This window comes from Malaya genurostris, chromosome 3 (assembly GCF_030247185.1).
Source record: "Malaya genurostris strain Urasoe2022 chromosome 3, Malgen_1.1, whole genome shotgun sequence".
Lineage (NCBI taxonomy): Eukaryota > Metazoa > Arthropoda > Insecta > Diptera > Culicidae > Malaya > Malaya genurostris.
Genome location: NC_080572.1, coordinates 121,367,428 through 121,394,463, shown reverse-complemented (window position 1 = coordinate 121,394,463; position 27,036 = coordinate 121,367,428). Strand labels below are relative to the sequence as shown.

The 27,036-nt window shown below is 37.4% G+C and overlaps 1 protein-coding gene across 1 annotated transcript in view; it reads right to left on the bottom strand.

Moving 5' to 3' along the window:
• Positions 1-27,036, bottom strand: part of LOC131433950 (uncharacterized) — an 86,112-nt gene that overhangs the window by 22,245 nt on the left and 36,831 nt on the right. Inside the window, exons 9-10 of the mRNA XM_058600570.1 lie at positions 13,524-13,702; positions 8,866-13,463 (exon numbers count right to left, since the gene is read on the bottom strand). Coding sequence (XP_058456553.1) covers positions 8,866-13,463; positions 13,524-13,702 — 4,777 coding nt within the window. The remainder of the gene's footprint in view (positions 1-8,865; positions 13,464-13,523; positions 13,703-27,036) is intronic.

The following is a 27,036-nucleotide window of genomic DNA, read 5'->3' as shown; positions in this document are numbered from 1 at the left end:
TTCGATCCTCTGGGTTTAGGCGGACCGGTTGTGACATCAGCGAAATTGATTTTTCGAGAAATCGGTCTACTGAATCTTGGCTGGGATGATCCCATCCCCGATGTTCTCACTGCAAGGTGGCGTGAATTCCGATCTCAACTACCAAAATTGAATGACCTAGAGATACCGAGATGGATACTCAGTGATGGACCGAATCTCGTGGAACTCCACAGGTTTTCCGATGCGTCAGACCAAGCGTATGGGGCGTGCTTGTATACGCGTCTCATTCATCCGAATGGCACTGTCACGATGAAGCTTATATGCAGCAGATCGAGGATTTTACCCAAGAAGACAGGAAAACTGAAACCAATAACTACTCCGCGAGCCGAACTCCTTGCTGCTCTGCTTTTATCCCGAGGTAGCGAAGATAATCAATTCGGTCAGTATCAAATTTGATCGTGTTACGCTGTGGAGCGATTCACAAATCGTACTATGCTGGATTCGGAAATCGACATCTGATTTACAATTATACGTAGCGAACCGAGTGATTGAAATTCAAAAACTAACCCGGGAATATCAATGGCAGTATATTTCCTCATTCGATAATCCTGCCGACATAATATCGAGAGGTGAAATGCCTCAGAATCTTATCCACAGATACATTTGGTGGAATGGACCAATTCAGTTAAACCAAGACACAGTAAGGGTTATACAACCGCCACCTCTGCAAGATGAATATCTACCTGAAATGCGAACATGTTTAGCACTTATTGTCCCCCATGTAAGGCTACCGTTATTTGACCGAATTGGTTCTTTCAATCGATTGCAACGATGTATGAGTTTGGTGATTCGATTCTCACATTATATACTTTCTGGACGGGAGATGTTGACAAAGGGGTCCCCGACAGTTAATGAACTCGAAGAAGCTTTGAAATTGATAGTACGATGCGTGCAAAGGGAAGCGTTCCTGCCGGAATTACGTGCGATAAGGGAAGGTGAAACACATCGCTTCCGATGTCTTCATCCGTTTATTGATTCAGTCGATGGAATTCTGCGAGTTGGTGGCCGTGTGAAGAAGGCGTTCATCCCATACGACAGTCGCCATCAAATGCTGCTACCAGCAATACACCCATTCACCGAGTTGTTGATACGTCACGAGCACCAGAACAACTTACACGCAGGACAAAGGGCTTTACTTGCAATCGTACGCCGACGATTCTGGCCACTGCAGGCTAAGAACGTAATACGAAAGGTAATTAGACAGTGTATCACTTGCTTTCGAGCGAATCCGATAAAAACAACGCAGTTGATGGGAAATCTGCCGTCTTACCGAGTGCAACCATCTCCCGCTTTCTTTCACACCGGCGTTGATTATGCGGGACCGTTTTTCATTAGAGCACTTACACAAGCACGTAAACCGATGATTACCAAGGGATATGTATGCCTGTTCGTTTGCCTCAGTACACGCGCCATTCACCTAGAGCTTGTATCGAGTCTAACCACCGACGCTTTTCTTGCAACGTTGAGGCGCTTCACTGGACGACGAGGACCGGTGGGCAAAATCTACTCAGACAATGCGACAAACTTCATCGGAGCAGAAGCTGAGTTGGAACAGTTAGGAAAACTGTTTGCTACTGACGAACACGCTAAGCAACTGACAGAGTTTTGTGGAAGTCAATCGATTAGCTGGAGTTTCATTCCTCCGAGAAGTCCACACTCCGGTGAAATTTGGGAGTCGGGGGTCAAATCTGTCAAATACCATCTAAAAAGAGTCGTCGGCAGCAATAAACTAACTTTCGAGGAATTTAGTACTGTGCTAGTTCTGATCGAAGCAGTGCTCAACTCGAGACCGTTGACGCCCTGTTCCGATGATCCAAACGATTTAACCGCTGTTACTCCTGCACATTTCCTTGTTGGACAACAAATGCAATCGATTCCTGAGCCTTCGTACATCAATCTGAAACTTTCGACGCTGTCACGTTGGCAGTTAGTGCAAGTCATCCAACAGCACTTTTGGAAAAGGTGGCTTGCAGAGTATTTACCGGAGATGCAGAATCGGCAGAAGTGGTACAAAATCACCAAAATTAGGCCAGGAGCTTTGGTGCTTATCAATAATCCTAACGTTCCACCGATGCAGTGGCCGCTCGGTAGAATTATAAGGACACACCCCGGAGACGATAACAATGCAAACGAGGCGTGAATGCAAACGAGGCGTTACGGAGATATCACTACTACCGTTGGACAGAGAGGAGATATTAGAGGATTGAAATTTGTCATTTCAACGCGGGGGATGATGGATGAACCATGAATAATATGTTCCCACCTGTATTTGAAAACCTTTGTTTATTTGCTCTTCTTTGCTCTTTACTTTTTTGCTTTACATGCGCTCTACCTTGTAGAGCAATTTTCACTCAGAGTAGAAATAAAGCTACCGTCGTAATGACGTGGAAACAGAACGCTGCGCATTTTTAATTCGATTTACCGAAATTTTATACAGTCCACTTAAATTGGAAGGCCAAGCCTCCTTATGTCGATTATATGATTTTGAGTACTGTTTTTTTTAATTACGCTCCCAGCATTCAATATAGCATTATCAACGAAACGCTGAGCCACAAGACTTTCAAAACGTTTTTGTTTAAGCATGAGGATTCGCTTAATAGAAGATTTAAGATTTAAAGAATCCTTGGAACGACGTTTAAAAATCTCATCCACAATTTGTCCAAATATTCATCTTTAGAACCAACAGTACCACCCAGCTCAATGTATTTCATCTTTATTTCGTTTGTTACTTTGCTACTAATGTTATTAGTATGTACTGACTCTTCAAGATAAAAACTCAATCTTTTTGACTATTCCTAATTAATTCGAGGTAACAGTAGGATTAAAACAAGAAACATAGCTGGCCAGCGGTTATGATAAAAGTGATAAGTCTTGCATTTCACGAAGGAATACAGCATTAACGTTCTTGCACTTTTGTCTAAAAATCAACACATTTTTTTCAGACTTCATACTCTCTTCAATAATTCTCTTAAGTGCAGCTGTTATCCCAAATTCGATTATTGTTAGTGTTTTCTAGGTAGCCAAAAATACCATCAATCATTTGAAAGCCAAATAATTAAGAATTAAATTTAAAGCCTTATAATTAAAATTGAAATTGTTATTATCCGAACCATTCAGTCTTTTGTAAGACTACCACTAAATGAGTCTTGTTAAGGCTTTCTGCAAAATCAGTAGTTCTTAAGACTCTTGAGATTCAAACTAGAAGTTTATTCTAGAGATGGGCAAAACCGTTCATTACAAAGAATCGCTAAAAACTTAATAGTTCTGCCGAAAGAATTAGTTCTATTGAACCGTTTTTTCGTTCTTCTTTTTTATATACCATTTATTTTATCTCTTTTTTAACCTTTTTGGTTCCGTTCTTCTGAAACTTTGTATGTTTCTTCGCAAATAATATGAGAGCTACAGATTACAGATTCAAAAATAGTGAGTACTTTTGGCATGTGTTTCTACCAACAATCATTCTCTTTTTATACGTTATCAAAGGTCACGAATGTGTGTAACCTCTACCAGATTCCTCAAACCAGGAAACATTCCGAAAACGCCACTAACTTGTATATATCCTCTAAGAATTCGATTTTTTTTTCATTTCTATATAGAGAACTATCATTCTTAAATAAAGAACTAAAGTTCACTTACTCTTGGAGGAGAAATAACTCGTTGAACTGTTCGTGAACGGATTACAAGAAACAATTCTATTCCCGATTCCATCTAACAACATATACGATATTCTTTCAAATGTGAATTTTGGCGAAACAGAACAAAATCCTTCTAAAATTCTTAAAATGGTCTTGTCGCTCTGGGAAAACAACAACAATCTATGCCTCTAGTAACTGAGATGATCTAGGTTTTATTCTTCGTCGACATCAACACCCGCATTCTTGTGAATCCTACTATGAAATCCATAGGTAATGATGTTTAATATAAATTAAACATTAAACATTCACTGAACAAATCAAACCATCTTCTAAACCTTTCTAAGGTTTTTCACAAACTCTCGGAAACCAATTTTAGCTCTCAAAGAAGGAAATCAAATACTTATTGCAAACGGTGGACAAGGTCAAAGTCGAAAGCTTTTTAAATTTTGTGAATCCTATTGAAATCAACACCAAGATTACAACACAAGTATTGTCTCAAGATGACATTACTGAGACAAATTATGATGAAATTAGGACAATCATTACCCCCTCAAAAACATGAAGGCTCCTAAGAATTTTTCATAATTTTATTTATACCTGATATTTCTTTTGCAATCATATTATGCAAACTTATTCTGAAATTTAATAGAAATCCAGCAAAAGCATCCGTTCTATGTGCTGTTGTTGATAACAACTAATGAATGCTCTCTGATCTATTAAAAATTACTGCCATACCCTTACAATTGTTGAACGAAACAAGGGATCAATCTTCAATGGATTGTGTACCATAAAGCCTGTGTGGGACAATACGATGTTTCAAAACTTTTACTGAAGTTCTCACTTAAACACGAAATGGAGTATTGCCTCCCACTTTTCATTTGTTTAATCAGGAAAATCATGATTTACTACGATTAGGGCTAGTAAGTTTTTTCCCGGATTTGCACTAAAATTCCACACTTTTTCCCGGTTTCTCCCGGTGAAACGAAATTCAAGACTTTTTCCCGGTTTTCCCGATTTTCCCGGTCACATGCCACCCTGAATAAGAGCATACTTCGAGCCAAGAAATGTAGCTATTGGAGAAATTTTGTCGAAGGTTTTTCAAGAGAAACCTCAATGAGCACTCTTTGGAATACGGCCAGACGAATGAGGAATCTTAACGCTAGAAATGAGAGTAAGGAATACTCGAACCGATGGATATTTGATTTTACGAGGAAAGTTTGTCCAGATTCTGTTCCTACGCATAGCATTATTAGGGAGTCTTCTCCAAATAATGGTTCCATTGATAGCCCCTTTTCAATGATGGAATTTTCCATAGAACTCATGTCTTGTAACAATAACGCTCATGAGTTGGACAAAATTAAATTCAACTTTAATTCAAGAATCTGCCCGACCTTGCAAAAAGACGTTTGTTGGAATTGTTCAACAAATTTCTTGAGCAAAAATTGTTCCACCTGACTGGAGGCAAGTGAAAGTTATCGCCATTCAAAAGCCGGGGAAACCAACTTCCAATCACAACTCATATAGATCCATGGCGATGTTGTCCTGCATCAGAAAATTGTTCGAAAAAATTATTCTTCGGTTTGTTGTCAGATGCTCAGTTTGGCTTCCGAAGAAATAAAGGGACGAATGATTACCTTGCATTACTTTCGTCTGACATCCAAATTACCCTCGCTCAAAAACAACAAATGGCATCTGTATTTTTAGACATTAAAAGCATTTGATTCATTTTCTATTGATGTTCTTTCAGACAAGCTCCACCAACATGGACTTTCAGCGGTTATAAATAATTATTTGCACAACCTTTCTCAGAGAAGTGCATGTATTTTTTCACATGGCAATTTGGCTACATTCAGAATTAGCTACATGGGTTTCCCGCAAGGCTCATGCCTCAGTCCGCTCCTATATAATTTTTACGTGAATGACATTGACAGCTGTCTAGTATCCCCATGTCCACTAAGACAATTGGCAGATGATGACGTGGTTTCAGTTACTGGACCCAAAGTTGTTAACCTGCAAAACCATTGCAAGATACCTTAGATAACTTGTCCGTTTGGGCTGTTCACCTGGATATCGAATTCTCTGCGAAAAAAACAGAGCTGGTCGTCTTTTCAAGAAAGCATGATCCCGCGCAGCTTCAACTTCATATGATGGAAAGAATGATCCAACAGGGTTTGACTTTCAAATACCTCGGGGTATGGTTTGATTCCAAATGCACGTGGGGAGGACACATTAGGTAGCTGATAACATAATGCCAACAAAGAGTAAATTTTCTTCGAACAATAACAGAATCTTGGTGGGGTGCTCATCCGGAAGATCTAATAAAATTGTATCAGACAACGATACTTTCAGTGATGGAATATGGATGCGTTTGATTTCGTTCAGCTGCAAACTCTCATATTATCAAACTTGAGCGAATTCAGTATCGTTGTTTGCGAATTGCTTCAGGCTGCATGGATTCGACACATACAATGAGTCTTGAAGTTCTGGCGGGAGTTCTTCCATTGAAGGATCTCTTTTTGGGAGCGTTCATCGCGAATGCTAATAAGATGTGAAGTACTGAATCCCCTGGTTGTTAATAACTTCGAAAGGCTAGTTGAGCTTCAATCTCAAACAATATTCAAGACAGTATATTTTAACCATATGTCACAGGAAAACGGCCCCTTCAAGATATATTCCTATCCGTGACAGCCTCCTAAATATCCCTGACTCAACTTTATTTTTCGACACATCCTTGCAGCGCGAAGTGCGTGGAATCTCGGAACACCTACGCTCGATGGAAATCCCAAAAATATTTACAAGTTAGTTCAGGCATATTGACTCAGAAAATGTTTTACACGGACGTAACACGAATTGAAGAGGCTACTGGGTTTGGTATATTCAACAATAATGTTTCGGCTTCAATTAGGCTTCAAGAAACTGCATCTGTTTATATAGCAGAGTTAGAAGCAATTCATTATAGTTTGAGTGTAATCGTCACATTATTTCCAACCCATTATTTTCTCTGAGTCAATTGAAGCCTTCCGCTCATACGCTGCTGGCGAAAATGAACCGTTTTTCTTGGACAAAGAATGAAACAATGCCTGGGTCCCGGGCTCATTGCTCCATTCCAGGCAAGGGGAGAACCGATACTTTAGCCAAACGTGGTGCTATTGAGGGTGAAATTTATGAGACCGATTGCTTTCAACGAATTCTATAGCGCGTCTCGCTAAAGAACACTTGCCAGCTGGCAAGCTTCTTGGGATAAAGATGAGCTGGGTCGGTGGATGCACTCAATTATTCCTAAAATGTCGACAAAGGGGACTGGATGTGAGTAGGGACTTCATTCGTGTGATGTCCAGACTCATGTCCACGTTAGATGCACATCTCCTTCGAATTGAACTTTCCGAGACTAATCATTGTGCTTGTGGCGAAGTTATCGCGATATTGATCATATCGTTTGGACATGCGTGGAGAAGCTTGATGTCAGATCTCAACTAATAAATTCCTTGCGTACCCAAGGTAGACTATCCAATGTCCTAGTTCGCAACATTCTTGCTTGTTTCATCCTTACATGAAACTTCTTTATAATTTCATTAAGTCCATTGGAGTTCCAATTTAATTTTTATTTAATGTTAGACTCCTTTCTTTTCCATGAGTTCAACCAACAAGCCAAGCAAAGCCTTCGTGTTACATTCCTGTAGTGGAATTTGACCTTCTGTTTCAACAGACTTCGCAGTCGATTCAGAGTGTACAAACCATTGCATGGCTGGTGCTACGATTCTACTGACACTACGAATCCTTCCAGCCTCGACCTGAAAGGATTCTTAGTGTCAGTAGGATCCATAGTGCTAGCCATGCAATGATTCTGTACACTAATAATCGGCTGCGAAGTCTGTTGAAACAGAAAGGCCAAATTCCACAAAAGGAATGTAATACCAAGATTTTGCTTTGCTTTGCTATGGGAACCCCTCCATTCCACATCGCATCACAAGCCTATTTTTTATTCTCTACTTCTGCCGTCAGACGATGATTTGTGATTTTTTTTTGTTTGTCTCTCACGCTGTCTCTGAGTTCGAATTTACTAGGTAATCTGAAAGTTCTAGAACTGTTCGGATTTAATCTAATTACCTAATATTCTATGATTCCTATGTTTTTCCAAAATTCGACACCGGTGAACTTAGTCAATCTGTTTTTCGGGCATATATTTGCCAAGTGACACATTCAGGAAAATAAATGTTATATCTATGGAAAGCTAGAAAAAAATAACGTGTCGAACAGGACAAGACCGATTTGTTGTATGATGAAATTTGAGGTAAACAATCACCCAAAAAAAAGTTTAAAAAAAACCGATATCATCCGACTTCCGATTTTACGATAGGTTAAAAACAGTCTTCATTTTACATCACATTAAATTTTCATTCCATTTCAAGTCAGCAAGTCTTACCGCTATCTGGATGGTCCTTCAACTTAAACTCCAAATCTCAAGTCGTTTCGACGATATACTTTTCTTCCATTAGGCGCATTACCAAGTCTAACTTGTCTTTATCATCCAGAGAATAACGATACACTTCAAGCATCTGCGCTGGTATACACATTGTTCAAAAGCACATTTCTCTAATTATATTTCTAGTACTATTACGCTTATTAGACACATCAAGTATTGCTAAATTTTGCCAACGCAGATGCCTCAGGATGTATACTTATTCTCAGAGATTTTAAATGCTGTAATTGTAATAAAATGTAAATAATGCAAATGAAAACAAAAGAAAACTCATGCTACTTTAAAATCTCACATATCTCTTTATTCTCGTGTTTTTCTATATTCAAAGTATGTTCACATTAGACGTGATTAACGTGATAATCCGATCAAAAATCAAACAAACAGGCGTATCTCATAAGTATATTTCAGCTTTGACAGTTATAAAGTATTAGTTTTAGCTCGGGTGAACTGTTTGTTCGATAACTGAGCAAAAATAAAAACATAACTAATTATAATATTTAACTCTAAGTATACATCCTAGAGGCATCTTCGTTACAGGCAAAGGAATTTCTTGCAATACGAGTTTATGCTATTAAATGTCATTAAAATCAAAAAGAAAATTAGATTTCAATTCTACCTTATTCGAAAAAGGAAATATTAACGAGTAATAATGTGCTCTACAAAGTTACGACCGTCCACCCTCGCCAAACCCTCCACTGGAATCATACTTACTCGTACAGTGCAGCGGTAGTACATTCTTCCGCAATGAATCCTGCATTGCTCTCCACTCGTCATCGCCAAAGCTTCTGAGGTTGTCCGGCATAATTAGAATCTTCTTCGAAGCGCTAGTCGTCGGATGGTAGGTCTTTTGATGTACCACGACGTTTGTAGGATCTCTACTTCGGTAGAAACACAAATTGCACTGAAATCCACAGCTCGAATGGTCGGAATCGATGTGCATCAACAGCATACTATAGTTCGGGGCAATCAGTTCGCAGTAAGCACACTCCAACCAACATTTCCTGGGTGCACCGGGGCCCGGGACATATCTACTTTCGTGCAGACTCAAGTGTTGATCCATGAAGTATCGGTTGTTGGTTGTAAAAGCACAGGACCGAGCCATACACTTATACAGACAGAGGAGACTTATTTCTTCCAACATGTTGCGACAGTGTTCCTGATTTTTCGTTGTTACCATATTAGTCCAGGGTTTCAATCGGACGGTGGTTATACGAAGATTGGCCATCGATGATACGTTGGAGTTTGCTGATACCGATTGAGAACTGTTTATGGGCATCATCGCGCTGGTAGGGTTAGACGCAATCGGTCTGATTTGTGCTGGGATTGTGTGTGTCGGAGTAATCATCGTGTTATTTCCCAGAGCGACAGGAGCATTGGGCTGGATAAGCATTGGTCCTTGCTGACCCATGACAATGGAGGAAGGTCCAGGAACAAGGGATGCAACTTGTGACAGTATCGGTGCTAATGGAGGAGGATTTGATTCTCCTGCGGATAACGTGTCACCTGGCATTTTGCGAATACGAATCACATTAGAGGCTGGAGGACGAATATCTGCCACTTCTTGTGTAGGAGTTTTTCTACGAGCATGAACCTCTAGCAAATGCTGCAACTCATTGGCGATTGTGCAATTATCCATGATAACAATTTGCGATTGGCACGGGTGGCAATAACCATCCCAAACCACATGACTGTGTCTTTTCGATACATGACTAACGAAATTCGGAGCCTTTTTCGAAATGTATTGACATCCAGGCATTAGACATAGATGTAAAATATCCGACTGACGCTCGAGGTAAGCAACGTGCTCGATACGAGTACTATCCAACACGAGTTCGACAAAGTCGTATTTATCTTCGATTGTCGGTTGATCATCGTCGATCTCATCTAGCTTCTCCGTTTTGATAACAACTTTTTCGATCGCAGCAGCCTGTTCCGCTGCCTCTTTCTTTTTCTTTTCTTCCTCGTCATCATCTTCTTTTTCAACTTTAATCTTAACGGAAATCGGAAGATCATTTTTCTTGCCCTTATCACCATCGTCTCCACCGGCTCCTGCTGCTCCCCCAGTACCATTTCCACTTCCTGTGGATGAGGATCCTTCACCACCTCCATTAATTGAAGAGTCTTGTCCAGAGTTGCCTTCAGATCCCCCTTTACCGGAGCTTTCGTTAGTATTTTTTCCACTATCCCCAGCTTTCTCTTCTTCTTGTCGTCCTTTATCGGTAGCATCAGATAAATCAAAAATATCCGTCCTATCACTAGCGTCCGAATCATAACCAGCCTCGTTGTTTTCTCTCTTGAGAAAAGTATCACTGAAGTCAAATCCACCTTGCACCGATTCTATTTGCATAATAGGTGTAATAGCTTGCGCCTCGGAGGGTTGATCCATTAAACCTGGCTCGGGTGACATTGGTGATTCATAAAAACGACCACTTGAGCTAACTTGCTCACCTTGCAGCTCCTGTTCGAGCTTCAATGAGAATGGCCTATGTTCCAAATGACCATAAACACCTGCTGGTCCAATGTGAACAGAATTCAATCGTATATCCGCACGTCGAAGAAGTGCTGCCAAAGAACCAGCCACCGGTTCCATCGATTGCTCGTCCTCTTCAGTGATCGGTTGATTCACAATCTCACAAGCATCCATCGGTTCGGCCTTTGCTTGCATTGGAATTATTCCTGAAGGTGCGTTTCTGTTACTGCCCAAAGAAGATAAATCAGCCATCAGTTGATCTTCATCAATAATGGGTTTCGTTTCAATCTTGTGGTTAACGATACTGAATCGACTGCAAGTGACATCAGCCGATGGATGTTCCCGTTTCAAATGGCGTTCCATGTTGACACGACGAATTTGTATGTAGTTGCATACATTACATATGAAACCATAAACATGATTGTCTTGAAACTCGATATTGTTATACAGAACCAATGATGGCTTTAGACAGTTTTTTTCATGGAAGAAATTGCTAGCTAATTCTTCAGTTTGGGACATCACCGGACAGCTAGTACAGCGGTAGCGATATTCACCTGTGTGCGATGCCAAATGCTCCACCCAACCAGCGCGAGAAAGCTCTTGCGTTGTCAGACAGAGGAAGCATTTGAAGCGGATCTTTACATCATCCGTGCCTTCATTCAGCAGCAACCCATTAGTAAGGAAAGGATCCGCTCGAATTATATCTGCCATTTTCGGCGACACCCGACTTACAAAAACCTCATACTGCTTATGTTCATAAACGTAGTGATCGACGATCGCCGACCCGTTGAAGGAACAGAGGGCACAATTACTAGAATAATTGCTATTGAAGTGAACCTGTTTCTTGTCATTGTATATGAAGGTGATTTCTTTAGCTTTTGCTTTGCCCTTTGGTAAAACGGGCGCCACTTTCACTACTGTCAGCAATGATTCCTCCTCTAATTCTGGCTTTTTGGAGACCACCTCCATATCATCTTCGTCTGAAGACAGAGCATCGGTAATTGAAGACCGCTTGGAATCAGTTTTCTTCGCCGATGCACTATTGCTCTTCGATGTCGATGTTCCTCGTCTTCTACTAGGCTGAATTTCAGCACCCTTCGACATCCATTCACTGCTGTTTTCAATGAGCATGCTCAATTCACGACTGCCAGCAGTAGTACGTTTCCCTGTCTTGGATTTATCCTTCTTTTCATCACCTTTCTGGCTTGCTTCGTCCTCAGACGATGACTCGTAGAGCTTAGAACGAATGCGCTTGTACTTTTTAGTCTTGGCAGTTTTCTCCTTTGCCGTTGTGGACTCTTTTTTGGCTGGCTGATTCTTGTCGTCGGACTCATTATCAGATTTATTATTCATTACATCCAATATACGGTTGACTTTCTCATCATCTCCAATAACTTTCAGCAAATCCATCAACTCTTTATTGAGTGTCACATCTTTATCGACGATTGTGGTCTGTTTTGCCGCCTCCTCAGATTTATTGCTCTCGTTTTGTACGTTACTCTCATCTTGCGATTTGTCAACACTGACCTTTGCAGATTGTTCTCCTTTCTTATCATCAAGTTTTGTATCACCCAAAGGTGGCTCGTTCGCCTTCGGTGAGACATCCAATGGCACCTCGTTTGCTTTCGGTGAGACATCCTCCTTGGGCTTATCTGCGGATTTCGCTGGTGAAACAAATTTCTTTGGCGGTTCTTTTTTTCCAAGTCGAATCGGCTCATCGCTGGAATAGACTGGATTGATTGTCTTTTTGCACTCTGTCCGAGGAACTGGCATTCGTGGAGGTGGTGGTCGTGCAAATATTGGCGACACAGATACCTTCGGAGCTGGTGGACGCCCATCTGGTCTTACCGACGTTATTGGTGGCGTGGGAGGAATCGGAGCTGGCAATACAAATGTGTGCGCTGTTTCAATTGTTTTCTGCACAGATGGCGGCACAGCGGGGCGGTGTCTATAATACTGCTGATTTTGACTCTCGAAACGAGCACGGTTTTGCATTTGCATTACACGTCGCTGACAGTATTCTCCATAATTGCGTGGGTCTTTGCTACTATACACAGGCTGTGCCGGAGGAAGCTGATGGCGTCGTTGGAATAGTGGTTTGTTGTGTTCCTTCGATGATTTGGGGAATGGTTTCTTGAACTGCGATTCATTTGTTAGCTCATCTTCTGCACGACGCTTTTTGGTCTTATATCGTAGCGCCAAACGCTCCGATTCTGGTGATGGCAAGCTCGGTACATTCGCCGATAGGTTTTTGTTGGTTTGTCTCTCTTTCCTCAAATCTTTTTCTATTTCTTGTCTTGAACTTTGCCCTCTCTCTTTGCGAGTCTCTTTTTCCTTAGCTCGTCTGATGTTATCTTCTCTTGGTTTCCTAAAATTATTATGTCTTTCATTTTTCGCATCCTTCTTCCTCTCATATTTTGCATTTTTTTCCTTATCTTTTGGTTTCTTAAACGCTTCTCGTAGCGGTTCCAAACGAAGTGGGGTTCGCCATGGAATTTGTGGTTTCTGTTTGAGTTTCGCTTCTTCAGATATTATTTCCCTCGGAACGGAAATTGCCAGTTGATGTTCAGGTTGATCTACAGAAGCTGCTACTTCTTCTACTACCGGTGTTATGATCGTAAGTGTTTCACTGACAGCAGAATTTGGCTCTAATGGAATTTCTTTGATTGTTTCCGAAGTAGCTGGTTGAGGAACATCACTTTTGGTTGGCGATTCCGGATGCGAAGTGCTAGTAACTGTAGACTCCGAAGTATTTACCGACGAACTGTCTTGTTTTTTCACTTTTTTTATCAAAATTTCAATACTTTCGAGTAGCTTACGCAATGTATCAGATTTTAATCTATAAGAAGTAAACATCATTGTTTTTAACATTGTTCTTCGCTTGGCTACCACATCTTACCTCTTGTTCCGATCAACAACTAAACCCTCTAGTTTAGAGTGTTGTGCTCCGATAAGTTTTTTCTGCGTCTCTGGCCCATTGTAGCTATCTATTAGAACCCGAGCTGCATTTAACTGTTGATGAACCTTTTCTCGCAAATCCTGGTTGATTCGTTCACGCTCATCTAACTCTGCCATTATCTGAAAAGCAAAGAAAAACAATTGAATTGAGAGTATAATTGTGTTTGGTGTGAATTTCAAAAAGTATTGTTATACAAATATAAAAACATACTGTTTTTCTAACACAAATTTGTCTTGTTAAAAAAAAATTTTTCATGCCAAACGTCTTAGAAATGCATGAAACTTCGAGTTCTGATGTAATCTCGAGAGCTATTGTTTTGACGAAAATCGGAAATTTTCTAAGTTTTCGAGAGTTGACGTAAAAAAATCGCATAACTTCGAAAAACCGCAAAAAAAAACCTCAGTGTATAGGAATTCAAGTACTCATTTAATTTAATACTACCGATGCGTAAATAATAATCCATGTCTTGCCTTCCGAAATGCAAATCTAGGATGTCAGATGGTTAACACACATTTACAATCTCTACAGTGAAAAACTAAAAAACTTTTGATGTGATCTAGGTTATGAAAGAATTCTTCAAAACTATGCTTTCAAGATAATTAAGCCTGTGAACAATCAACCAGTATTTGAAAACTATTTAAATTTGGAAGATCATAAGATACAAGCACGTTCAAAGAATTATGTGTTACCCAACTAGGTACCAAACTTTACGTCTGCTTAGCGGTTCAAGTAGAACTGTGAAGTTAACTAGCAGTCCAATTTGAACACGTACCGTAAAATACAAGAAAAAAAAATATGATTTTCATATACTAGGGTTGTACTTATTATCTTAGCATACTACTTCACGTTATTGAAGTGAATTTGTTCAAATTCGAATTTGAAAAAGATGTATTGTACAATTACTACGATAAACCAATCAAATCAAAGTACTATGACTTACACCATTAACAGTTTTTGTGCACGATATGCATTCAAATTTGGATTGATTATTGTAATCGTCGTTTGTATCACTGCTATGACGAGTAATTCTTATTGCATCGATAGAATTTTATCCTGGAATTGCCTTTCGCGTTCAATTTATGCTAGGTTGTAGCTTGCTGACGAGCCAATACCTACCGTGCGATTAAAACGCGATGAAACATAACTGATTAAACGCTAACCGACAACAAACTATATAAATCAAAAATGCATATCGTGCATAACAAAAAAAAACGCGCGACGCAAGGAAGCGATACCAGAAATTAACACTATGGTCAGCATAAGCAAGTGGTTCCATATCAGACCTAGTTCACTTGGAGCGAAATCGGTCTTCAGTTCAGCAACTCCTCTCAATACCGCGCGCACAATGTTGACTTTAATCCCGCATACTTGTTTATGTTGTGTCCGGACTCGACCAGGGACTTGTTCGTAAAATCTAAAGGACGAATATCATGATAATAAGGTGTCTTTGCCCATATGGTATTTGAATAAAATTGTGCACGATCAAATCTAGTATCTGAATTTGTTAATACGCTAGTTTTCTTTATGCAAGGAAGGCGTAAGCCAAACAGAACTCCAGTACTCGCACTAAAATTCCGATTGTTTAAAACATCCAAGCGATTAGATGCATATCAAACCAAAAAATAATTATTTTAAACTAATGTAGGGTAATGTTGCTTGAATATCAAAAATGAAACGAACGGCAATGATCATCGTTAGCTTCTCTTCGCCTTTGTTCGACAATCGCTCTGATATTCGGATTTCGATTCGGGTGCGAACGAAGCCGACGCTTAACCCGAACGCGAATGTGGAACGAATATTCATGCAGCGATCATCGTCAAAACCTAAATAATTGAAACGAGCAAATTAAGACATTTTCCTCTGTGTATTAGTATCATAGTCTTATGTGTATGTGATGAACTATATCCCAGCACTCCTCCATTGCTGCTACCTCACGGAACATGATGAATTTATTAAATGAAGAATGCTTCGCGAAGAATGGAATCCAACGATCATCGCAGTGACGCTATTCGAACCAATTGAAAGAGTAAAGTAAATGAACGAATGTATAAAACGATGCACGATGTATATCAGCAGTAAATAATTTATCAGTAGATTCGGGTTCTCAACGATTATTGCTTATTCAGGGTGAAGTCTTTCGTGCAGTGAATAATTCAACGTTATTCGAGGCGGGCGAGAGTAATAGAAGAAAATTCGTGCCGAAGATGGATGAATGAATGAGTTACACGAAGAATATGTGCAACATTGATGTTGGGTAACGGCACACCTTTTTTTTAGTTCCACTATTCATCTCATCTACTAAAACCATAAGTTAGAATGAGATTTGAGATCTAGCATAATGATCGATTTCCAGTTTCCAATTTCTTAGAAGCACTTAGTTCAAAATTATCGTACTTTTCAGAGTTACCTATCTGAATTGCTACCCTTTCGAACAGATGTTTCTCAAAATTCGAGCGTGACTCCAACGTATACTGCTATATTTTGGCTCAATGGTTGTCAGAAATCTTCAGTCTTCGACGATACAAGTCTTACACGAAATCTTCCCCTGATATGCAGTCGCTTACAAGCTTAAATATTTGTTTCAGTTGTTATGAAATTTTACCAAGTGCGGAAAAAAACACTTTAAATCCTTTCCTTAATCCACAGAAACATTCATATCATCATCAAATTGAAAGTTTAAGAATTGACATAGTCGGATCAAACAATATATCTGAGTTCAACGTTCAATGAAAATCTTACTAGAAAGAATTCCAATGAAAAATACTAAATATATTGAATGTTTAACACATGGGCTGAAAAGTCCCGGGCCTAACACATAGATGGCGCTCGTTTTATTGCAGTCGACTTTTTTCAGGTAATACTAACCTTCAAAAGAGAGCTAAGTGCTAAGAGTAACACTACTTTTGTTATTTTCAGAACAATGGATAAAAAACAGGCAGCCCGCCTGGGTTCGATTCCCAACCCCGCACATAGGGTCAGAAAGTTTTTCTGGCCCGAAGAGGCGAATGACCTTAAGGTTAAAACCTCTATAATCGAAACAAGAAGAAGAAGAAGATAAAAAACAATTCTGTTTTTTAAATTTTACACTGTTTCTTGATGGGTAAACATACCGTTCAAACGAAGTAATGGCTTGAAAAGTCTCATGAAGACTCCGCTTCATCAGAAACAACAATAAAACGTTGATTTGCTCACTTCAAACGTGGTCGTAGAGCCACCAATGATGTAGAATGCAGTCCAAATGAGGCGATAACACCAGAAAACATAAAAGTCATTTTGGATGATCGAAAAGTAAAGTTGCGTGAGTTAGCTGACATCGTAAAGATATCAAAAGAACGTGATGTTTAAGTTAAGTTTAAGTTTAAGTGATGATGTTGAATACAACTTTATACTAGTATGGGATCGTGTGAAAATATGCCATGCGAAACAGAGTTGCCATATATACAGATTTATCTTTATAATAATAATAATAATAATAATTATTATTATTAGTATTATTATTATTATTATTATTATTATTATTATTATTATTATTATTATTATTATTATTATTATTATTATTATTATTATTATTATTATTATTATTATTATTATTAAAATTACTCTTGCATACCGAAAATCGTAGATACATTTCAGACCAGGCCATTGCAATTGTCTCGTACTGAAATTTCGAGAAGAATCAGATATCTTCGAACTTCATAGCTTCAATAAAAATAAACTACAAATTTGTCGTACCTAGCTTCCTATATTAGCAAATTAAAAAGGAATTGTTTCAAGTTTGGAATATATAGTTGTAGAATAGTAGCTGTTTAATGTAACTAATCTGTACTTTAATGTAGGTGTTAGGCTTCAAATTCTATTAGTGAAAAAGAGGAAAGCTTGCACAATTCATACAATCAATCAACTAACTGATATTCGGAAAAGTGATGGGAGCGTGTCAGTTTTTTCGTATTCACGACATCCAGTTATGTCTCTGACATTACTCACCCGCCTTTTTTTGTGCGGGGGACACGCACTGCATAAACAAATCGCATAAAAAACGCATAACTTCTAAAATTCGCATAAAGAACCGCATAACTTTGAAAGTTTACATGAAAAACCATATAATTTCGTATATCAGGGTGGCAAGTGAATTGCCTCAGAACGGCGGCAGTGAAAATCTCAGAACGGCGGCAAAATTATGAACGGCATGATGACACAGCGAACCTAACACAATATCATCTTTGTCAGGGCTTCTGCCAAAGAAAAACAAATTTTCATACGGACATAAAGTCTTGACATTACATTCCTTTTGTGGAATTTGGCCTTTCTGTTTCTAAAGTCATCGCAACCGATTTTTAGCGTACAGAATCATTGTATGCCTAGTACTACGATCCTAATGACATACACTGTTTAAATTATAGTAACTCACTTGCAAACACGTCTGTTCAATGAACGATACCCTCAGATGAATTGTCATGCTTTGCTTGTGATGGAAACCATAAAACCAATAATTAACAATATCCTATCAGACAAAAAAAAACTTTTTATGTCATAAAACTCAATTTAAAATCATATATCTAGAATTTAGCAAAACTGATCGGTTGACACGCCTGGTTCTTCTAAAACACAAATATTTTTCTAATGTATCTGTTAGTCAATCAACAATAAGTACATCCGTCAAGTCATCCCATTTTTGAAATGCAGCATGTTTCTATGCGTTGATGAACAAATAAATCAAATGATAGCTGTAAAAACGCACAAGATATCGTTCTAGTTTTTCCTAATAGGTTCTCTTGTGGAATAATCAGAAACATAATCAGAAAGTACGAGTTCTTCATGATGAAATCTTCGTTGGTTTTTGGTCAGATTTATTTCCAAGCCCAACTAATTTATCTTCTATGAGAAATACTTCTACAATTGACCTGATTCTTGCAGATCAATTTAACATTTGTAGTGAACTGATTTTGATTCAGATAACATTTAAGGTTTCAAATTAAGCAATAATTATTTCAATTAGTTTTATATACTACCACCTTAGAGCCAATCGGCTAGAATACAGATCTCATTTCGAAAGCAATGTAAACCCTGAAATTTTATTAAAAATTTTCTCGATGATATCTTGAGGCTTTGCCATCAATTTTGCAAGTTTTATTCTAAAACTTAATTATTCTAAAACTTAATAGAAATCCAACATAAGCATTAAAATTATCCTTATTTTTCAAAATGTTCATTGTTCTGTTATGGTAACAACTAAGAAAGCTCTGATGCTTCCTGATTAATTTAAAACTGCTATTAAGGCTTTAAAAATCGTTGAACGAGATATGGGGTGTTGGCCCAATTTCCAATGGAATGTTTAACATGGAACCTGTATAGGACAATAAATTGTTTCAACATTTTTACTGAGAATCTGTCTCAAACGCAAAATTGAGTATTGTCACCTACTTTTCACCTACTGAAAAAAAACATGATGTTATTCATATTTGAGCTAGTAATATTCACCGGAATTTTAATAAAATTTCCGACTTTTTCCCGATGAAACCAAATTCCCGACTTTTTCCCGGTCATTTGTCACCCTGCTAATAACAAGGTTCAGAGTGGCGAAATGGTAGCGCGTATGCACGAAATGCACAAGAACGCAGGTTCGAGTCCTGTCACTGAGCGTATCTTTTTCCAAAAAACTATCTTTTCTGTTAGTTTTTCATTCATTTGGCTTCTCCAATAAATGTTTCCACTCAGACATTGCAAAAAACTGAACTTAGGAAAAAGCCACCATTTTTTCCCGGTCACTTGCCACTCTTTTAATTGATATAGCTAGTGGTCGAGAACGAACTGACAAATTTTAGCCAATTTGTTTTACTTTTCTACCAATTGAACCACTTTAGAAATGAAAATCGAACATTATTCGTGTAAACTTAAGGCGCTTGCTCATGTTTACCTGATGTATAAACGATCCCTTCAGATTTCTGCCTTTTATCGTTTTTATCATAACAGCACAGTCATATTCTTGAAATAAACGAAGAATTTAATTGAAGTTTAACGCATTGTATACATCGATGTTTGTTTCACACGCTAATGTAATAATCCACAACATTTTATTTATCTAAGTTGCACGCTGATTATTTCAATAATCTCAATTACATAATCATTTCGATCAGTATCAGACATCGTAATGTAATCTTCCGCATCTACTCGATAATGCAATGCCAACACGCACCTACTTTGCGTTTAATCTACAACACGACTCGCTCTTTTTTCATTCGTCGGGTCCGTTTTTATTTTACTCGTTATATTCCATACTAACACATGTCTACTCTATCTGCGCTCTGACACTTATATAAATACTACATACGTAGGGTATCGTTTACGGCTCACTAATACACTTCGATGTGGCATACACTAAAAGAATAATACAATCTTCTTCAGAAACGTTTTTTTTTTCACTAGCCCTTGCTATTTTCAAAGTGGTAAAAATAATTTACGATATCTCACATTTTCCCAATATTCTCCATTTCCGAGTGTTTTTCATATAGTTTTATGAGCTATAGTCTATAAGCAAAGAAACAATGTTCTAAAATAAATGACAGAGGACTTACCAAATGTTCTGATCAATAAAAAACTTAATAATAAATAAAATTTTCTCGCTCGCTGCTGCTCTAGCCTGAACGGCGGTCGAGACTATACTGAATCGAGAAGAAAGAAGATACGAAATAGAAACACGTACCGGTCGTTGCTGACTTGTTCGCTACTACCCAGCAGGCCAAGCCGAGCAAAAGCGTCTTGTTTGTTATTTATTATTCCGTGTGCTTTTCATTCCTGAGCAATACAATAATTCCTCGCTCACTTCTCTCATGGTTTCTGAATCATAGGGGAGCGGCGGGGTGTTCAAAGATCACGGTTCACTCTTTTTTTTGTAACTACCTAATGCTCAGCATGTTGTTATGATAAGCAGCTTTTTCACGATACAGTATATTATCAATACAATACGATCGTGAAATGAAAACTTGTCCGATAAATATTGTCGGAAACTTCTCATCAATCCGTTAATGTTTCCCCGTGTAGAGAGAAGACAATACAATTTTTGAATTCGACTTTTCTCTGAATTTTAAAAGCGTCGGCTGTAATATTAAATGCTCTAAGTACTTAGTTTTCTTGAAAAATAAGTAGAAAAAATTACCATGCAATTTGAATGGATGTATTGAAGCGATATTGACAATAATATTCTCTTGTAATGGCCGCTATGAGCTCCAATAAGGAGTAAGACAGCTTCCAAGCGTATGAGTAATGTCCGCAATGTATGCGTAAAACAAATTCCATCGCATTTTTTCCATTTTATTACATAAATCAGTGTTACACACATGCTATAACTGAACACGTGATTTTTGTTTAGAATTATAATTGAAGATTTTCCTGAAAACAGTGCAAAATATTCTATTTCAGCTTCCTTGCACTAACATACCAAATCAGTAACTAACATATTTCCATAGGGACTTCCTCTCGCCGACTTTGTTTCAAGATTTACAGCGGAATAAAAACGCTTGTTTTAACAAGCAAATAATGAGGCAAAACTCTTTAATTTTTTAGTAAATTGTTTAACAAAAAAAAATGTTTCAACTTTAAAGAAAATAAATTCCTTTCAATTCCACTATATACCAAATAATCTATGCTATTTAGCCACTAAAGCCACAAAATAGTAACAGGCACAGACACTAGTATTTTGGTGTGCTATTTGCAACCTTCTCACATCAGTGTATCAGTTCTAAATCTTTTACACTTCTGAAGGACGCAAATAGTACACCAAATAAATAGTGAAAACTTTTCAATATAGGAGAATCATCATCAATATGGAAAGTTTGGTAATCATTGATGCATAATATATATGATAAGATAACATGTAGCCTTGAAGGACCGTTCATAAACTACGTACTTTGAAAAATTTAGAAAAAAACTCCAAAAATTCACTGTAGACTGAAAATATTAACATTCAACGCGTATTGATATCTTGATATAAACTTAGGTTTGAAAAATCTTACACTACAACTAAGACATTTTAGAATAAAAATTATGATTTGTAAAAATTTTTATTTTCTAACTACAGCTGATCAATTAAAAAGTACGGGTGTGTAATGTCAGAGACATAACTGGATGTCGGGAATACGAATAAAACTGACACGATTTCTTTATACTTTCGAATTCGAATTGATAGTTGATCGATTGTGTGAATTGTGAAACTTTCCCCCTTTTCACTACTATAATTTTAAACAATTTTTGACGTCGATTATCTCATCTCGGATTTGCATATTTCATTGAAAGAAACCATCAAGATGCTGTACAGGATTCATTTCTGCCTTTTAGAAGGATCAAATTGTGGAATTCTATACGATATTTAGCACAATTCGGAACATTTTTCACGAACGATTTGCGCACAACGAAAAGTGCACGAAACAAATCAAATTATTTTGGATTTTCACTAAACTGACGATTTTTACCTTCGATTTGCAAAGATGTACACTCCGATTCTGCAATCCGACGGATTTGTGATACGAACGAATCTAAACTTTCGTTCGAGTTCGAATTTTGCATTCTTTATTCCGTTCGACTTGTATGATTCGATCAACTCTCGTTTGGGAACACTCGAAATTTCGAAAACTAACCATCAAAGCTGCCAACACTACTTGCACGTTCTATATTATTTATATTATTCATTTCTTAGTAAACGAAACCGTCACACTTGTATACACAAATTAGAATGATTCTAAACCGAACAGAGGTAAAACGTACGCAAGTCGATTGAGTAATGTTCGAACACTTTTCGTTTCTCGTTTTCTTTCTCTCCAATGAAAACGAGCAGCAGCTCTGTTGTCTGATGCAATCGTTCTTGCTTGAATTGAAACTAGCTTTGAGATGATGCCAAACTAGTTCATGGAGGGGGGGGAGAATTTTTTTCGGAGTTATCGTGCAACAAAATAAATTCAAATTTTTTGCATGATAAAACGCATCATTCGAACAACATTATGTAATTTTTTCGTGTTAAAATATTGAGAAATAAGTCGGTGAAGAGGTATTTTTGAGAACGCTTCTTAAAAATCAGGAATCATCTCCTTGAAAATTTCACAGAAGATTCTTGAAATGTTTTTTCATGAGAAAATACAAAGAAAATAATAAATGATTTTTCAAGTTAGTTGATTTGATTTTTCAAGTTTGATTTTTCAAGTAAGTTCAAAATAACGGTTCAAATTCTGAAGAATCGTTAAGGACGTATGTTGAGTAAATCAGTTGGTACTTTCAAGTGTTAATTCGGTATAGAAATAGACATTAGTACACATAAAAAGGTGGATGAGTAATGTTACAGACATAAATGGAGGACGTAAATACGAGAAGAAATGATAATCGTTCGTATTAATTGATTGTGTGAATTTCGCAACCTTTACTGTTTCGCTTCCAGAATTGTAACGGTGGATTTATACTAAAGATTGACTAATCGGCGAAAAATATTTTTTGCCACACAATTAAATTATGCGGAACAAATGAGAGTAAAAAATAGCACCATAAAAGATTTTGATGTCGATTTTTTCATTTCGGATTTGCATATTTCATGGAAGGAAACTATAAAAATGTTATATGGGATTATTTTCTGGCATTCAGAAAGGTCAAATTGTGTAATTCTCTACGATATTAAACACTGTTGCGAGTTTTGCACTGCGAAAATTGAACAAGGCTAATCAAATTATTCTAGATTTGCACTAAACTGATGGTTTCAATCTCTAAATTGCACAGAAGCAGGCTTTGTAGTTCTTTAAATAACAGTTGGAGCCATTAGAAGGGCTGATTTTGCAAAATGTTCTACATCGTCGTCCGTTTTTCGTTGTATTTTGCTCCAATGCAAACGACCAGCAGCAGGGTGACGCAATCGATCTTCTTTGAAGGGAAACTGTAATACTGAACTGAATTCTCGATACTGAAACTGAGCTCTGGACCTGAACCAACCGGAATTATAGATTTACATAGTAGGAAAACTTTGTATAGTTCTTTGGGAATATATTAATAGTTCTAAAATGATCCGATTTATAGAATTCAAAAACTGGAACTAAGTTCAAGATCTAAACAGGCTCAAAACTCATTTGCATTTTAGATCTAGAGCTGAATTCTGAACTTGAATTCCGAAACTGAAATTAGCTCCGAAATCAAGTTCCAGCATACAAGTTCTGGAACTAAATTCTGAAACAGAATTTTAAAACTAAAATCTAAACCGGAAATTATGTTAAGGTTTCAGGTGGATCAGAACAGATTTGGAATTCAGTTTTAGAATTCTTTTACAGAAATCAATCCAAAACTCAGCTCCCGAATCCAGATCCAATAATCAGCAGCTGAATACGATTTGGGTCCAAATGACAGCACGACCTGAGCGTTTGAGGTTTTATACCAGGTTTGTTTGGCCTGATGTTTGTGGAAGAACCTCACCATCCAGTTCCATCTAACGCACTAGAAGAAATGAATAGTTTTCGATCAAAGTTCACCTTTTATACTCATCCAGTAGTACATCATCATATGTGTCTGACTACCTTCGTCGTCCGGGTACGAAAAATACAAGCAAGCATGATAAGTTTTCCTCATTGTTTGTAAAAGATTAAGAGAACTTTTGTTAGCTATTTATGGTTATCTCACACTGTTGAAAATTTAACCACAAATTCCTGATCATATTTCCGACAGCTCGTAGTAAAAATTATGTTGTTGGGTTAAGTACAACAAAATATTTTCATGATTGTGTTCTACCCATTCTTGTATAGGATAAATTTCGAAAAGGCACCCCATAGTAAAGTAAGTAAAAATATGATATTAAGTGCAGAGCTTTTACAATACTTTGACTCTTTAAATCCTATAGCGATGCGTTATGGGACATATTATTGATGGAATTGAAAAATCGATATATTTTGGTTCCATTCCTTTTAATGCGTCACAGATAAACTAGCCTATTCTTTTAGATGTTCGGGCACTAGTACGTACAATAAAAAAACGTCATTAATTTATTTATGGAAAAATGACGATTTTTACAAAGGTTTGTTTTAGAATTATCAATTTTGAACGCGTCGAGTTCAGACCGAAGTTAGAAGCGTTCCAACAAGTGCGCGCCGAGAGTGCATTATGCACAATTCGTTTCGCGCGCTCGGAGATATAAAGTATCTTTGGATCTAATAAACTCTCCAATTTGTGTGCGTTGATGTTGAATGTGATGCCGTGCGATGGCGCTGCTGAACTGAAGGTTGGTTTTACTCCAAGCTGACAGGGTCTGCTTAAATGCCAGTTTCATTGAGTCTACACTCTGCGAAGATACGTTTTTCCTTTTTTGATACGTGTTTTCCAATTGATTGTGTTTGACATATCTTTTTCAAGTAGAAATTTGTATGCGGTGTATTTAAATGAAGGAATTCAATATGAGACCCTTCCATTTGAACCTTCATTTGTGAAAATCGGTCAAGTCATACCTGAAAAAAGTTAATGTGATCTATTTTGGAATATATGACTACTAATTCCGATGCTTCCGGAATCGGTTTATTTGGTTGCCTACTAATAATGGCTACCGACTGGAGTAGTTTCGAGGCCAGTATAATTTTTTTTGCATTGTTTGTTTCACAACTTCAAGTGACGGTATCACATTTTTAACATACTTTACCCTATAGATCCGGAACCAGAAGTCGGATCCGAATGAAATTTGAAAGTTTTGTATGGGATAATAAGACCTTTCATTTGAATCTAATTTTGTTGAAATCGATCATGTCATCTCTGAGTAAAGTGAGGAAGTAATTTGAAATAGGAATTGTTACAATAATCATCTTGTAACTCCGGAACTGGATGTCAGATCGAAAACAAATTTAGGAACTTTGTATGGGACAATTGTACCTTTGATTTGAATCTAAGTTAGTGAATATCGGTTCGGTCTCTGAGAAAAGTTAGTGCATTTATTTTCATTGTTTTGCACATATCATCCCTGTAATTCCGGAGCCAAAAGTCGAATTTGAAGAAAATTCAGGACTTTTGTATGGGTCTACAAGATCTTTCATTTGAATCTAAGTTCACGAAAATCGGTTCAGAGAAAAATGAGTACTAAAAATGTTACATACATCCATACACACACATAGAGTCGAATGGTTTATGAAACTCGGTCCTCCGTGCGTCGGTTAAATAATCAGTTTTCATAGTGTTTGAATAACCTTTTTATATGAGAAAGACAAAAACTTGAGTTGAAAATTTTTGATTCATTTGATATCTATATGTAGAACAAAGAGACTTTCATGCGAATTCCCTCTAGAATTTGGCGTATTTAGTATTTTTATCATTTTGAAGTGAATTTCTAATGAATGTACTATGAATTCCATTCCAAATTCATAGTTTTTACACTTATAATCTAAATGTTATACGAATTTTATTTGTTTTTACAAATAATCATAGTTTATATGTTTTGCACATGATGTCAACGTGTCAATTTTCATCTGTGTAAATAAGTACGACATTCATTTTCCACTTACAAGTCGCATATTCTTCATAACACTTCATGCATATCTCTAATAAATTCTTTGGTGACCGACCCTAACTATTTCTCATTGCTCAATGTATGGTTTTCACTTTCTTAACTTGAAAAACCTATCCATTTCTCCTGTGTTCTGCAGCCTATCAAGAATTGATTATACTTATAATTACAGTCTGCACAAATGCTGGTGTCGAAGTTTGATTACGATTTTAATAGCAAATTATGAGGTAATAGTATCTTCCATTTGAAATTAAGTTTATGAAAATTAGTTCCGCCTTCTCAGAGAATACATTCAATTAAGTGCACATCTACGTTACACAGACATTTTGCGATATCGACAAACTAAGTCGAATGATACACGAAACTTCAACGAGCCATGGAACTTGACCCAAAGTTTTCACAGTGAATGCATGACCTCTTTTCATGAGAGAGACGAAGGTCAAAAATGTCAACGGGTTTTGAACACAAATCCTGAAGAACCTCGGTCCCGGAACTGGAAACAACGTAAGCAGTTTAAACACTCTGCCGAAAGCTTCATGAACTATCAAGACATCTATGCGTTTAGTATTTATGGGTTACGAAATTTATTGGTTCAAAAATTTCGGGTATATTTCAGAACCAAAATATTTTATACTATTCATTTTTCTCCAGCAAGCATTCACCAGCAAATTTAAAAAAAAATTGCACATCGTTTCGCCATCACTTGTGAAAAAATATTCGCGAAAATGAAATTTTTTCACTAATCGCGTAATAATACCGTAATACCGGTACCGGAAGTAGGATCTGGATCAGTTTTCTTGGGACTTTTTTAAGATTTTTTCAAGACCTTTTATTTGCATTTATTCAGCTGTTTCTGAGAAAATCGAGTGACACACAGACATACATACACATACAGACATTTTGTGATCTCGGCAAACTGAGTCGAATTGTATATGATACTATATGATGTAT